Genomic DNA, 15,255 nt, shown 5'->3' on the forward strand with positions numbered 1-15,255 from the left:
CCCCGGATGGAATGTCTGACGACTCAGAAAATCCGCTTCCCAATTTTCCACTCCTGGGATGTGGATCGCAGACAAGTGGCAGGAGTGATCCTCCGCCCATTGAATTATCTTGGTCACTTCTTTCATCGCCAGGGAACTCCTTGTTCCCCCCTGATGATTGATATATGCAACGGTCGTCATGTTGTCTGACTGAAACCTTATGAATTTGGCCTTTGCTAGTTGAGGCCAAGCTCTGAGAGCATTGAATATCGCTCTCAGTTCCAGAATGTTTATCGGGAGCAGAGACTCTTCCCGAGACCATAGACCCTGAGCTTTCAGGGATTCCCAGACCGCGCCCCAGCCCACTAGGCTGGCGTCGGTCGTGACAATGACCCACTCTGGTCTGCGGAAGCTCATTCCCTGTGACAGATTGTCCAGGGTCAGCCACCAACGGAGTGAATCTCTGGTCTTTTGATCTACTTGAATCGTCGGAGACAAGTCTGTATAATCCCCATTCCACTGTCTGAGCATGCACAGTTGTAATGGTCTTAGATGAATTCGTGCAAAAGGAACTATGTCCATTGTTGCAACCATCAATCCTATTACTTCCATGCACTGCGCTATGGAAGGACGAGGAACAGAATGAAGTACTTGACAAGAGCTTAGAAGTTTTGATTTTCTGACCTCTGTCAGAAAAATCCTCATTTCTAAGGAATCTATTATCGTTCCCAAGAAGGGAACTCTTGTTGACGGGGACAGAGAACTTTTTTCTTTGTTCACCTTCCATCCGTGAGATCTGAGAAAGGCTAGGATGATGTCCGTATGAGCCTTTGCTTTTGACAGGGACGACGCTTGAATCAGGATGTCGTCCAAGTAAGGTACTACTGCAATGCCCCTTGGTCTTAGAACCGCTAGAAGAGACCCTAGTACCTTTGTGAAAATCCTTGGAGCAGTGGCTAATCCGAATGGAAGTGCCACAAACTGGTAATGCTTGTCCAGAAAAGCGAACCTTAGGAACTGATGATGTTCCTTGTGGATAGGAATATGTAGGTACGCATCCTTTAAATCCACGGTAGTCATAAATTGATTTTCCTGGATAGTAGGTAGGATCGTTCGAATAGTTTCCATTTTGAACGATGGTACCCTGAGAAATTTGTTTAGGATCTTTAGATCCAAAATTGGTCTGAATGTTCCCTCTTTTTTGGGAACTATGAACAGATTGGAATAAAAACCCATTCCTTGTTCTCTTATTGGAACTGGATGTATCACTCCCATCTTTAACAGGTCTTCTACACAATGTAAGAATGCCTGTCTCTTTATTTGGTTTGAAGATAATTGAGACCTGTGGAACCTTCCCCTTGGGGGTAGTTCCCTGAATTCCAGGAGATAACCTTGAGAAACTATTTCTAGCGCCCAAGGATCCTGAACATCTCTTGCCCAAGCCTGAGCAAAGAGAGAAAGTCTGCCCCCCACTAGATCCGGTCCCGGATCGGGGGCTATCCCTTCATGCTGTTTTGGTAGCAGTGATAGGCTTCTTGGCCTGCTTACCCTTGCTCCAGCCTTGCATTGGTTTCCAGGCTGGTTTGGGTTGTGAAGAATTACCCTCTTGCTTAGAGGATACAGAATTAGAGACTGGTCCGTTTCTGCGAAAGGGACGAAAATTAGGCTTATTTTTAGCCTTAAAAGACCTATCCTGTGGGAGGGCGTGGCCCTTTCCCCCAGTGATGTCTGAAATAATCTCTTTCAAATCAGGTCCAAATAATGTTTTACCTTTGAAAGGAATGTTAAGCAATTTTGTCTTGGAAGACACATCCGCTGACCAAGACTTTAGCCAAAGCGCTCTGCGCGCCACAATAGCAAACCCTGAATTTTTCGCCGCTAATCTAGCTAATTGCAAAGCGGCATCTAAAACAAAAGAGTTAGCCAATTTAAGTGCTTGAACTCTGTCCATAACCTCCTCATACGAAGATTCTTTACTGAGCGATTTTTCTAATTCCTCGAACCAGAAACACGCTGCCGTAGTGACAGGAACAATGCATGAAATTGGTTGTAGAAGGTAACCTTGCTGTACAAAAATCTTTTTAAGCAAACCCTCTAATTTCTTATCCATAGGATCTTTAAAAGCACAACTATCTTCGATAGGAATAGTAGTGCGTTTGTTTAGAGTAGAAACCGCCCCCTCGACCTTGGGGACTGTCTGCCATAAGTCCTTTCTGGGGTCGACTATAGGAAATAATTTCTTAAATATAGGGGGGGGAACAAAAGGTATGCCAGGCCTCTCCCACTCCTTATTTACTATGTCCGCCACCCGCTTGGGTATAGGAAAAGCGTCGGGGGGCACCGGAACCTCTAGGAACTTGTCCATCTTACATAATTTCTCTGGAATGACCAAATTGTCACAATCATCCAGAGTAGATAACACCTCCTTAAGCAGTGCACGGAGATGTTCTAATTTAAATTTAAATGTCACAACATCAGGTTCAGCTTGATGAGAAATTTTTCCTGAATCTGAAATTTCTCCATCAGACAAAACCTCCCTCATGGCCCCTTGAGATTGGTGTGAGGGTATGTCAGAACAGTTATCATCAGCGTCCTCTTGCTCTTCAGTGTTTAAAACAGAGCAATCGCGCTTTCTCTGATAAGTAGGCATTTTGGATAAAAGATTTGCTATGGAGTTATCCATTACAGCCGTTAATTGTTGCATGGTAATAAGTATTGGCACACTAGATGTACTAGGGGCCTCCTGTGTGGGCATAACTGGTGTAGACACAGTAGGAGATGTAGTATCATGTTTACTCCCTTCACTTGAGGAATCATCTTGGGCAATATCATTATCTGTGGCATTACTGTCCTTACTTTGTTTGGACACTATGGCACAATTATCACATAAATTTAAATGGGGAGACACATTTGCTTTCATACATATAGAACATAGCTTATCTGATGGTACAGACATGTTAAACAGGCTTAAACTTGTCAACAAAGCACAAAAAACTTTTTAAAATAAAACCGTTACTGTCACTTTAAATTTCAAACTGAAAACACTTTATTACTGAATATGTGAAAAAGTATGAAGGAATTGTTCAAAATTCACCAAAATTTCACCACAGTGTCTTAAAGCATTAAAGGGTAAGAAATGATTCCCATTTGACGCTAATTAAACTATATTATTATAATGACTAATATAAATGCAATTAAATTAAACAGTTTTTTTAAAAAAAATAAGCTTTCACATACCTTATTTTTAGCATTAAACTATTATGAAATGAGCAGTAATGACCGCCCATAAAATGAGGCATGGCTCATGTAAATACAGCATCCGCCCCCCATCCAATGGTGAAGCGGCTGGATCCCTTAATTTTAATATTGCCTTCAGTCAACATCGCATGCGCAGTCTCGATGTTAACGTACAGCTGTTCACAGCCTATTCATCAGTATTGGAGGGGCAGCTTGAGCTTCACACAGACAAATCAGAGGAGACAGGGAATAGTAAAGTAACTTTAGCTGAGACTAGCTGTGCATGACTTTGTCCCAGTTCATCCCTGCAATAACGAAAGCAGCGTTGCGTTTATACTAGAATTCTTGCCTGCTTGTGATTTAGTACATCTTTGCTTCAGACTTTAAATACAGCAGCAGTGTGAAAGCTCATGTAAATACAGCATCCGCCCCCCATCCAATGGTGAAGCGGCTGGATCCCTTAATTTTAATATTGCCTTCAGTCAACATCGCATGCGCAGTCTCGATGTTAACGTACAGCTGTTCACAGCCTATTCATCAGTATTGGAGGGGCAGCTTGAGCTTCACACAGACAAATCAGAGGAGACAGGGAATAGTAAAGTAACTTTAGCTGAGACTAGCTGTGCATGACTTTGTCCCAGTTCATCCCTGCAATAACGAAAGCAGCGTTGCGTTTATACTAGAATTCTTGCCTGCTTGTGATTTAGTACATCTTTGCTTCAGACTTTAAATACAGCAGCAGTGTGAAAGCTCTGTTTATTTAAACTGTCCGGCTTATCTCCCCCTCTCCCTTGCTGTGTTTGATTGATTAGAGAGGGCTCCAATTCCACATGAAAGCAAACACAACAAGAGGGAGGGGGAGATGAGTCCGACAGTGTAAATAAACAGAGCGCTCATACTCGCATACTCGTGCTGTAAATGTCAGAAGCACAGATAAACTTCATCACAAACAGGGAAGAATCTTAACATATACACTGTTGATGCCGGCCAGTTTCTGAGATACTGTGAAACAAATCTGTCAGGTGGTTAGAGATTCCGCTCTAGCATACTAGTAACTTGTGTTCCCGTCTCCTCTCAGTAGACTGCTGAAAGCGGTGCTGGAGACAGAGGGGCGAGTCTGCGCATGTGTTATCAATGTAAATAGTTTAATTGCGCATGCGGGCCGCCATGATGTTTCTACCTAGGTAGAACATCGTATCAGGCTGCATAATTGCAAGTAGAAAATGGGTTTGGCGCAAAATTAATTTTTCAATTAAAATTTCAAGAAATAGAAAGAAAACTGTACAAAGGTCCCAATTACAAATGGCTTTATTATAAAAAGAAGTTTTGAATGAGCTGAAAATATTTTTTAGGTTTACTATCCCTTTAAAAGTATTCCACACCAAATTTCAGAGCTTTAACCCTTAAATTAACGGAACCGGAGCCGTTTTTACATTTAACCCCTATACAGTCCCAGCAATATGCTTTGCTGAGACCCAACCAAGCCCAGAGGGGAATACGATACCACAAGACACCTTCTATAAGCTTTTTCAGTGATTCTTAGCTCCTGACACATGCATCTGCATGCCTTGCTCTCCAAAAACAACTGCGCATTATTGGCGCGAAAATGAGGCTCTGTCTATAACTAGAAAGGCCCCCATCTGAAAAAGGTGTCCAACACAGTGCCTGCCGTTTTCCTAAACGTTTCCCCAAGATTATAACACCAATAATTAGTTAGAATCTGTATAATATGCCTAGTAAAGCAATCGTTTTAGCCCAGAAAAATGTCTACCAGTTTTTAAGCCCTTTTTGAAGCCCTTTATTCTTTTATGTTAAACTAAGAAAATGGCTTACCGGTCCCCATGAGGGGAAATGACAGCCTTCCAGCATTACATGGTCTTGTTAGAAATATGGCCAGTCATACCTTAAGCAGAAAAGTCTGCTAACTGTTTCCCCCAACTGAAGTTACTTCATCTCAACAGTCCTGTGTGGAAACAGCAATCGATTTTAGTTACTGTCTGCTAAAATCATCTTCCTCTTACAAACAGAAATCTTCATCCTTTTCTGTTTCAGAGTAAATAGTACATACCAGCACTATTTTAAAATAACAAACACTTGATAGAAGAATAAAACTACATTTAAACACCAAAAAACTCTTAACCATCTCCTTGGAGATGTTGCCTGTACAACGGCAAAGAGAATGACTGGGGTGGGCGGAGCCTAGGAGGGATCATGTGACCAGCTTTGCTGGGACTCTTTGCCATTTCCTGTTGGGGAAGAGAATATCCCACAAGTAAGGATGACGCCGTGGACCGGACACACCAATGTTGGAGAAAAATACATTCTTTAAGGGTCACAACAATATTATTTAACTATATTAAAATATTTTGCTTCAAAAAGTTGAAGTAAACCTTCATAAAATGAAACAATCAGTTAATACATGTTGCATAGTGCAACATTAACTCTTTTTGGCTGATAGGGACAAGTTGTAAAACTGGATGGACGAGAAACAAGCTTTCTTTATTCTGGGCGCATTTTATTTCCTCCAACGAAGAACTATTAATCAAGAATTATATTCCCAATTTTGGTGGGAAGTAAAAAAATCCTGCATACAACGTCCTTTTAGGTTAATATAGTTTCATAAAATAAAAGGTTTAAAATAAAAAAAAAGTGCTTGTCATTTCAGAGTTACAAAAAAATAAGCTTTGCAAATCTGACTAACTGACCAAGATATATGTCATTTTTAACAAAAATAAGAGCATAATTTATACAGCAAAATAAAATATTAAAAAGCACAATACATAAGAAAAGGCTTCTTTAATACTTACCAGATTTTGAGGATACTTCAGCTTGCTAACATGAATATAGTTATAAACAACACATATTATAACTAATATTAAAATGATTGTCATAATAAGTGAAGTAACAATGAACAACATTTTAACAACTTCATCTGAGGTGCGATCTAAAAAGAAAAAAAAACAAAAATATTTTTATTGCACAGTAATGTGTGAAAATGGATTTTCCATAGAGACAAATGAACTGACAAAAAAATATTGCATATTTATAGCAACAATAAACTAACACTGCACCTATGTATTGAAATTGTTTTAAAACAAATTATTAACATGACTGCCACATTTGACCAAGAGTCTCTGGATTTAAGCACCTGGTGGTACTGGACCTCTGGGGCTTAGAATATGGCGCAAGCCGAAACGCGTCAGCCATTATTTAGTCTAGCTAGGAGGGATTCCTTTCCGTTCTAACTGTATGCTGAAAGTTCAGAGTTTTTAATGAATGAATAATAAAAGTACGCTTTTAATAGATCCGGTGCTCCTTTCTTCTTCGTTTGCTTATGTACTGGACCTCTAGTATAGATCACTATATCCCCAACAAAAGGGAGACAATGCACTATTTCTCAATATTCTTTTGCAAAACTCCTGTGATTTTCTTTGTCTGAATGCCAGGCAGCGAGGCAGCCAGATCCCGTGGTCAACTTCACTTCTCTCCTCAGAAAGACTTCATGGGGTAGATTTATTAAATGTAGAGCGGACACAATTCACTATAGCAAATCATGTCCGCTCAACATTGCTAAATGCCGACGGCAAATGCTTTCTTTGAGAAATCAACATAACGGCGTGAAACGCGTCAGTTAACGTCACACTCCACTTATACCTACACTCCAGGTCACTGTCTTTTCTGTTAGACTGTTTCTTTCTAACATGAATTTCAATAAAGATATGTTTTATACATTTTCCGAATAAGTTCAGTGCCTTCACTCTACAGATACTTTGCGTACCTTTTGCTATATTGGAGGTGAACACCTTTTTCTACTTTTATTTACTGCCAGCTGGAGTTCTCTTGGCCACCGGTTGTTCAGTGCCACAGCTCCGGAGGAGACTTTAGAGTGTTCCCTCTGCAAATTAAGGTACAATTTATCTAGCCTCCTCTGACTGTTTTGTCTATATATATATGTATATATATGTGCATGTGAGCCCTTTGCGGTCAAATACCTGAAAACATGAACAAGCATAATTATTTATTATTAATATTTTCTAATGGTTTTAACTGTGTACTTACTATAAATATTTCACATTTCAATGTTCTTTACATAGGGAAATATGTTTTATGCATTTTTTAATATAGATAGATAGATAGATAAATACTGTATATAGAAAGATAGAGCAGTATAGTTATATATTTTGTAAAAAAAATTATCAGATATATATAGAAATATTTATTTAAAGGAACAGTCTACACCAGAATTGCTATTGTTTATAAAGATAAATAACGCCTTTACTACCCACTCCCCAGCTTTGCACAAACAACATTATTATATTAATATTCTTTATAACCTTTAAACCTCTCTATTTCTCCCTGTTTCCAGGCCACTAAAGACGGCCGCTAGCAGGGGGTGTCAATCAACCCGATCGCATTTGATCGGGTTGATACCTGTCCACGGCCTCAGAGCAGGCGCACAAGTTATGGAGCAGCAGTCTTTAGACCGCTGCTTCATAACTTCTGTTTCCAGCGAGCCTGAAGGCTCGCCGGAAACAAGGGGGCATCAAGCTCCATACGAGGCTTGATAAATATACCCCAGAGTCATTTTGTCTGTGACATTATTTACCTCAGCAGTAGCTTACCAATAAAGATCTACTGTATGAGAAGCAACACGTCAAAGTTCCTAACTCTATTTGCAAAAACATAAAATATTATCTTGCCTTCGACAAATCAGTTGGTAAAGGGGGAAACAAATGTTTGTAAGCTTTTACTCCAGCTATCTGAGCAGCAGTCACTCATAGCTTAAATTTGTACAAAAACCTTATAAGTGTCTAGTATAAAAATGATGTGATTAGTGGTCTCAGAGTCATAATCAGCAACATACCGCCCTATACGGTCCTAAAGTAGCACTTTTCAAAGCACAGTAGAAATTAAACTGGACATCTTTATCCACCTTATGAATAAATCATTAGTGTAACGATTAATGGCTCCTCATTTCTGCTGACTAACTCACATTTTAAATGTTCGCAGAACTAAGGACCAATTAAATAGAAATAGAAGCCGTAGAATGGATTAGAACAAAGTAAGGAGACAGCACAACAGAATGATACATTACTGTATTCTACATATATATATATTTTATTTTTTTTGTGAAGTGGGGTTTTAGAATAGGCATAACTGTTTTTTTTATTTTTTGGTAATTAGTTTTTTTCTGTAATGGTATGTTTTTTAATTTTCTGTCATGGTAATTTATTTTGGTAAGATTTTTTTTTTTTTTTTTTTTAAAGATACTCTTAGGTTTTGTTTTGTTCTCAGGTAAGGTTAGTTTTTTGGGGTAACTTAAGGGGCCTTAGGTTAGGGAGCTTAGCTGGTTAGGGGGTTTAGATGTTTGCAGATATTTTGCGGTGGGGGTTGCAGTCGTTTAGGGGTTAATGGCATAGTGGGGTAGTTTGTGATATGGGGGTGTGGTGGTTTAGGGGTTAATAAAGTAGTGGAGTAATTTGCGATGTGTGGCGGCTTAGGGGTTAATTGAGCAGTTTAGTGCAAATGTTTCCTCCAGCAAACTCTGAAAGGTTACGTAAGAAGTTTGAGCGTTAAATGTGATTGTGTTTGAGCGATTGCATTTACTTTTAACTTGTAATACAAGCGAACATTGGCATTCAATGCAAGCCCATATAAAATTTGGTGAGCATAAATTACCACGTATTTACGCAAACTAATTTGTGGTAATTTAAACAGCTTGCCACTTCTAATATGGATTCCTGCAATCGTGTTTAAGCTCCTCACCCTAACGATAGATTTTAACTTCCATATTGCAGTTATGCACACAGAGATCAGTGATTTAACCCCCTTATTGCCAGTGAGGCAAACAAAGCTGTGATTTCACCACATTATTGTAATTTCCACCACAGTTCACAACTTTAATACACAGTGATAAACGTGCCATATTGCCAGTAACTCACACAGAGGACACATTTAACCCATTACCACTAGGTTTGCACACTTATTCCTTCAGTACGCTAGAAACGTGTCAAACAGTTCCTTAATGCACCACCTGATCAGATGAGATATACTGTAAGTTCCAAATATTTTGTAAAAGAATATCTAAAGTGATGGAGGTAAATGAAAGCATGCAATACATCACCCATAATGCAGAGTGGTACATCACCTTCATCCAGCAGAGACAAATAGTTTATTGGGAAGTGTGATGATGTCAAAAAACTTGTGAACAAAATAAATCACACACTATCCTTCAACCCTAAAGACCAAGCATGCTTATTTACAAGGCTGACGCTGTGGGATTTTTTTTTTTTTTCCAAACAATCTCCACTGTGATATTACCCATTGGTTGTTACACAATTATTATCTAGAAAAACATTAAAACCCACAAATGTATTTATACACTTCTTACCTATTGGTGTGGTTTCGCAAGTCACAGCAGACTCACTTGATTTACCCAGTGATGGATCAATGAGTGTTATATTAACACAGTACGTGGTGTTTGGGTCTAAATCTTTAACATCCAGTCTCTTAACAACCCACTAGAAGAGAAAACAAGCATATGTTTTAATAAGCTGCAAAAAGGGTGGGGGCAGGATTTAAAGGAAATAATTAGTCTTAAAAACAAATTTCCTGTTAAAAAAAAAAAAAAACAGAATTTATGTTTACCTGATAAATTACTTTCTCCAACGGTGTGTCCGGTCCACGGCGTCATCCTTACTTGTGGGATATTCTCTTCCCCAACAGGAAATGGCAAAGAGCCCAGCAAAGCTGGTCACATGATCCCTCCTAGGCTCCGCCTACCCCAGTCATTCGACCGACGTTAAGGAGGAATATTTGCATAGGAGAAACCATATGATACCGTGGTGACTGTAGTTAAAGAAAATAAATTATCAGACCTGATTAAAAAACCAGGGCGGGCCGTGGACCGGACACACCGTTGGAGAAAGTAATTTATCAGGTAAACATAAATTCTGTTTTCTCCAACATAGGTGTGTCCGGTCCACGGCGTCATCCTTACTTGTGGGAACCAATACCAAAGCTTTAGGACACGGATGAAGGGAGGGAGCAAATCAGGTCACCTAAATGGAAGGCACCACGGCTTGCAAAACCTTTCTCCCAAAAAATAGCCTCAGAAGAAGCAAAAGTATCAAACTTGTAAAATTTGGTAAAAGTGTGCAGTGAAGACCAAGTCGCTGCCCTACATATCTGATCAACAGAAGCCTCGTTCTTGAAGGCCCATGTGGAAGCCACAGCCCTAGTGAAATGAGCTGTGATTCTTTCAGGAGGCTGCCGTCCGGCAGTCTCGTAAGCCAATCTGATGATGCTTTTAATCCAAAAAGAGAGAGAGGTAGAAGTTGCTTTTTTTGACCTCTCCTGTTACCAGAATAAACAACAAACAAGGAAGATGTTTGTCTAAAATCCTTTGTAGCATCTAAATAGAATCTTAGAGCGCGAACAACATCCAAATTGTGCAACAAACGTTCCTTCTTCGAAACTGGTTTCGGACACAAAGAAGGCACGACTATCTCCTGGTTAATGTTTTTGTTAGAAACAACTTTTGGAAGAAAACCAGGTTTAGTACGTAAAACCACCATATCTGCATGGAACACCAGATAAGGAGGAGAACACTGCAGAGCAGATAATTCTGAAACTCTTCTAGCGGAAGAAATTGCAGCTAAAAACAAAACTTTCCAAGATAATAACTTAATATCAACGGAATGTAAGGGTTCAAACGGAACCCCCTGAAGAACTGAAAGAACTAAGTTGAGACTCCAAGGAGGAGTCAAAGGTTTGTAAACAGGCTTGATTCTAACCAGAGCCTGAACAAAGGCTTGAACATCTGGCACAGCTGCCAGCTCTTTGTGAAGTAACACAGACAAGGCAGAAATCTGTCCCTTCAAGGAACTTGCAGATAATCCTTTCTCCAATCCTTCTTGAAGAAAGGATAGAATCCTAGGAATCTTTACCTTGTCCCAAGGAAATCCTTTAGATTCACACCAACAGATATATTTTTTCCATATTTTGTGGTAAATTTTTCTAGTTACAGGCTTTCTGGCCTGAACAAGAGTATCAATAACAGAATCTGAGAACCCTCGCTTTGATAAGATCAAGCGTTCAATCTCCAAGCAGTCAGCTGGAGTAGGACCAGATTCGGATGTTCGAACGGACCTTGAACAAGAAGGTCTCGTCTCAAAGGTAGCTTCCATGGTGGAGCCGATGACATATTCACCAGATCTGCCTACCAAGTCCTGCGTGGCCACGCAGGAGCTATCACGATCACCTACGCCCTCTCCTGATTGATCCTGGCTACCAGCCTGGGGATGAGAGGAAACGGCGGGAATACATAAGCTAGGTTGAAGGTCCAAGGTGCTACTAGTGCATCTACTAGAGTCGCCTTGGGATCCCTGGATCTGGACCCGTAGCAAGGAACCTTGAAGTTCTGACGAGAGGCCATCAGATCCATGTCTGGAATGCCCCACAGTTGAGTGATTTGGGCAAAGAGTTCCGGATGGAGTTCCCACACCCCCGGATGCAATGTCTGACGACTCAGAAAATCCGCTTCCCAAGTTTCCACTCCTGGGATGTGGATTGCAGACAGGTGGCAGGAGCGAGTCTCCGCCCATTGAATGATTTTGGTCACTTCTTCCATCGCCAGGGAACTCCTTGTTCCCCCCTGATGGTTGATGTACGCAACAGTCGTCATGTTGTCTGATTGAAACCGTATGAACTTGGCCCTCGCTAGCTGAGGCCAAGCCTTGAGAGCATTGAATATCGCTCTCAGTTCCAGAATATTTATCGGTAGAAGAGATTCTTCCCGAGACCAAAGACCCTGAGCTTTCAGGGATCCCCAGACCACGCCCCAGCCCATCAGACTGGCGTCGGTCGTGACAATGACCCACTCTGGTCTGCGGGAGGTCACCCCTTGTGACAGGTTGTCCAGGGACAGCCACCAACGGAGTGAGTCTCTGGTCCTCTGATTTACTTGTATCTTCGGAGACAAGTCTGTATAGTCCCCATTCCACTGACTGATCATACACAATTGAAATGGTCTTAGATGAATGCGCGCAAAAGGAACTATGTCCATTGCCGCTACCATCAAACCTATCACTTCCATGCACTGCGCTATGGAAGGAAGAGGAACGGAAGGAAGTATCCGACAAGAGTTTAGAAGTTTTGTTTTTCTGGTCTCTGTCAGAAAAATCCTCATTTCTAAGGAGTCTATTATTGTTCCCAAGAAGGGAACTCTTGTCGACGGAGATAGAGAACTCTTTTCCGTGAGATCTGAGAAAGGCCAGGACTATGTCCGTGTGAGCCTTTGCTAGAGGAAGGGACGACGCTTGAATCAGAATGTCGTCCAAGTAAGGTACTACAGCAATGCCCCTTGGTCTTAGCACCACCAGAAGGGACCCCAGTACCTTTGTGAAAATCCTTGGAACAGTGGCTAATCCGAAAGGAAGTGCCACGAACTAGTAATGCTTGTCCAGGAATGCGAACCTTAGGAACCGATGATGTTCCCTGTGGACAGGAATATGTAGATACGCATCCTTTAAATCCACCGTGGTCAAGAATTGACCTTCCTGGATGGAAGGATTGTTCGAATGGTTTCCATTTTGGACGATGGAACCTTGAGAAACTTGTTTAGGATCTTGAGATCTAAGATTGGTCTGAACGTTCCCTCTTTTTTGGGAACTACGAACAGATTGGAGTAGAACCCCATCCCTCGTTCTTTTAATGGAACAGGATGAATCACTTCCAGAAGATAACCTTGGAAGACTATTTCTAGCGCCCAAGGATCCAGAACATCTCTTGCCCAAGCCTGAGTGAAGAGAGAGAGTCTGCCCCCCACCAAATCCTGTCCCGGATCGGGGGCCCGCATCTCATGCTGTCTTGGGAGCAGTGGCAGTTTTCTTGGCCTGCTTTCCTTTGTTCCAGCCTTGCCTTGGTCTCCAGGCTGGATTGGCTTGAGAAGTATTACCCTCCTGCTTAGAGGACGTAGCACTTGGGGCTGGTCCGTTTCTGTGAAAGGGACGAAAATTAGGTTTATTTTTGGCCTTGAAAGACCTATTCTGAGGAAGGGCGTGGCCCTTGCCCCCAGTGATATCAGAGATAAACTCTTTCAAGTCAGGGCCAAACAGAGTTTTCCCCTTGAAAGGAATGTCAAACAATTTGATCTTGGAAGACGCATCCGCTGACCAAGATTTTAACCAAAGCGCTCTGCGCGCCACAATAGCAAACCCAGAATTTTTCGCCGCTTACCTAGCCAATTGCAAGGTGGCGTCTAGGGTGAAAGAATTAGCCAATTTAAGAGCACGAATTCTGTCCATAATCTTCTCATAAGAAGAAGAATTACTAATAATCGCCTTTTCTAGCTCATCGCACCAGAAACACGCGGCTGTAGTGACAGGGACAATGCATGCAATTGGTTGTAGAAGGTAACCTTGCTGAACAAACATCTTTTTTAGCAAACCTTCTAATTTTATATCCATAGGATCTTGAAAAGCACAACTATCTTCTATGGGTATAGTGGTGCGCTTGTTTAGAGTAGAAACCGCCCCCTCGACCTTGGGGACTGTCTGCCATAAGTCCTTTCCGGGGTCGACTATAGGAAACAATTTTTTAAATATGGGGGGAGGTACAAAAGGTACACCGGGCCTGTCCCATTCTTTATTAACAATGTACGCCACCCGCTTGAGTATAGGAAAAGCTTCGGGGGGCCCCGGGACCTCTAGGAACTTGTCCATTTTACATAGTGTTTCTGGAATGACCAGATAATCACAATCATCCAACTTGGATAACACCTCCTTAAGCAGAGCGCGGAGATGTTCCAACTTAAATTTAAAAGTAATCACATCAGGTTCAGCTTGTTGAGAAATTTTTCCTGAATCTGAAATTTCTCCCTCAGACAAAACCTCCCTGGCCCCCTCAGACTGGTGTAGGGGCCCTTCAGAAACAATATCATCAGCGTCCTCATGCTCTTCAGTATTTTCTAAAACAGAGCAGTCGCGCTTTCGCTGATAAGTGGGCATATTGGCCAAAATGTTTTTGATAGAATTATCCATTACAGCCGTTAATTGTTGCATAGTAAGGAGTATTGGCGCGCTAGATGTACTAGGGGCCTCCTGTATGGGCAAAACTGGTGTAGACGAAGGAGGGGATGATGCAGTACCATGCTTACTCCCCTCACTTGAGGAATCATCTTGGGCATCATTTTTACTAAAAAATTTTATGACATGAATCTTTAAATGAGAAGGAACCTTGGCTTCCCCACAGTCAGAACACAATCTATCTGGTAGTTCAGACATGTTAAACAGGCATAAACTTGATAACAAAGCACAAAAAACGTTTTAAAATAAAACCGTTACTGTCACTTTAAATTTTAAACTGAACACACTTTATTACTGCAATTGCGAAAAAGTATGAAGGAATTGTTCAAAATTCACCAAAATTTCACCACAGTGTCTTAAAGCCTTAAAAGTATTGCACACCAAATTTGGAAGCTTTAACCCTTAAAATAACGGAACCGGAGCCGTTTTTATATTTAACCCCTTTACAGTCCCTGGAATCTGCTTTGCTGAGACCCAACCAAGCCCAAAGGGGAATACGATACCAAATAATGCCTTCAGAAAGACTTTTCTATGTATCAGAGCTCCACACACATGCAGCTGCATGTCATGCTGTTCTCAAAAACAAGTGCGCCATACCGGCGCGAAAATGAGGCTCTGACTATGATTAGGGAAAGCCCCAATAGAATAAAGTGTCTAAAACAGTGCCTGCCGATATTATTTTACAAAAAATACCCAGATTAAATGATTCCTCAAGGCTAAATATGTGTAAATATGATCGATTTAGCCCAGAAAATGTCTACAGTCTTAATAAGCCCTTGTGAAGCCCTTATTTACTGTGTGAATAAAAATGGCTTACCGGATCCCATAGGGAAAATGACAGCTTCCAGCATTACATCGTCTTGTTAGAATGTGTCATACCTCAAGCAGCAAAAGACTGCTCACTGTTCCCCCAACTGAAGTTAATTCCTCTCAACAGTCCTGTGTGGAACAG

General features: G+C 41.1%; 1 protein-coding gene across 1 annotated transcript in view; it reads right to left on the minus strand.

Moving 5' to 3' along the window:
* LOC128656712 (interleukin-20 receptor subunit alpha) overlaps positions 1-15,255 on the minus strand; it is a 143,248-nt gene that overhangs the window by 24,984 nt on the left and 103,009 nt on the right. The window contains exons 5-6 of the mRNA XM_053710817.1: positions 9,608-9,737; positions 6,024-6,160 (exon numbers count right to left, since the gene is read on the minus strand). Of these exons, the coding sequence (XP_053566792.1) occupies positions 6,024-6,160; positions 9,608-9,737 (267 nt within the window). The remainder of the gene's footprint in view (positions 1-6,023; positions 6,161-9,607; positions 9,738-15,255) is intronic.

This window comes from Bombina bombina, chromosome 4 (assembly GCF_027579735.1).
Source record: "Bombina bombina isolate aBomBom1 chromosome 4, aBomBom1.pri, whole genome shotgun sequence".
NCBI lineage: Eukaryota > Metazoa > Chordata > Amphibia > Anura > Bombinatoridae > Bombina > Bombina bombina.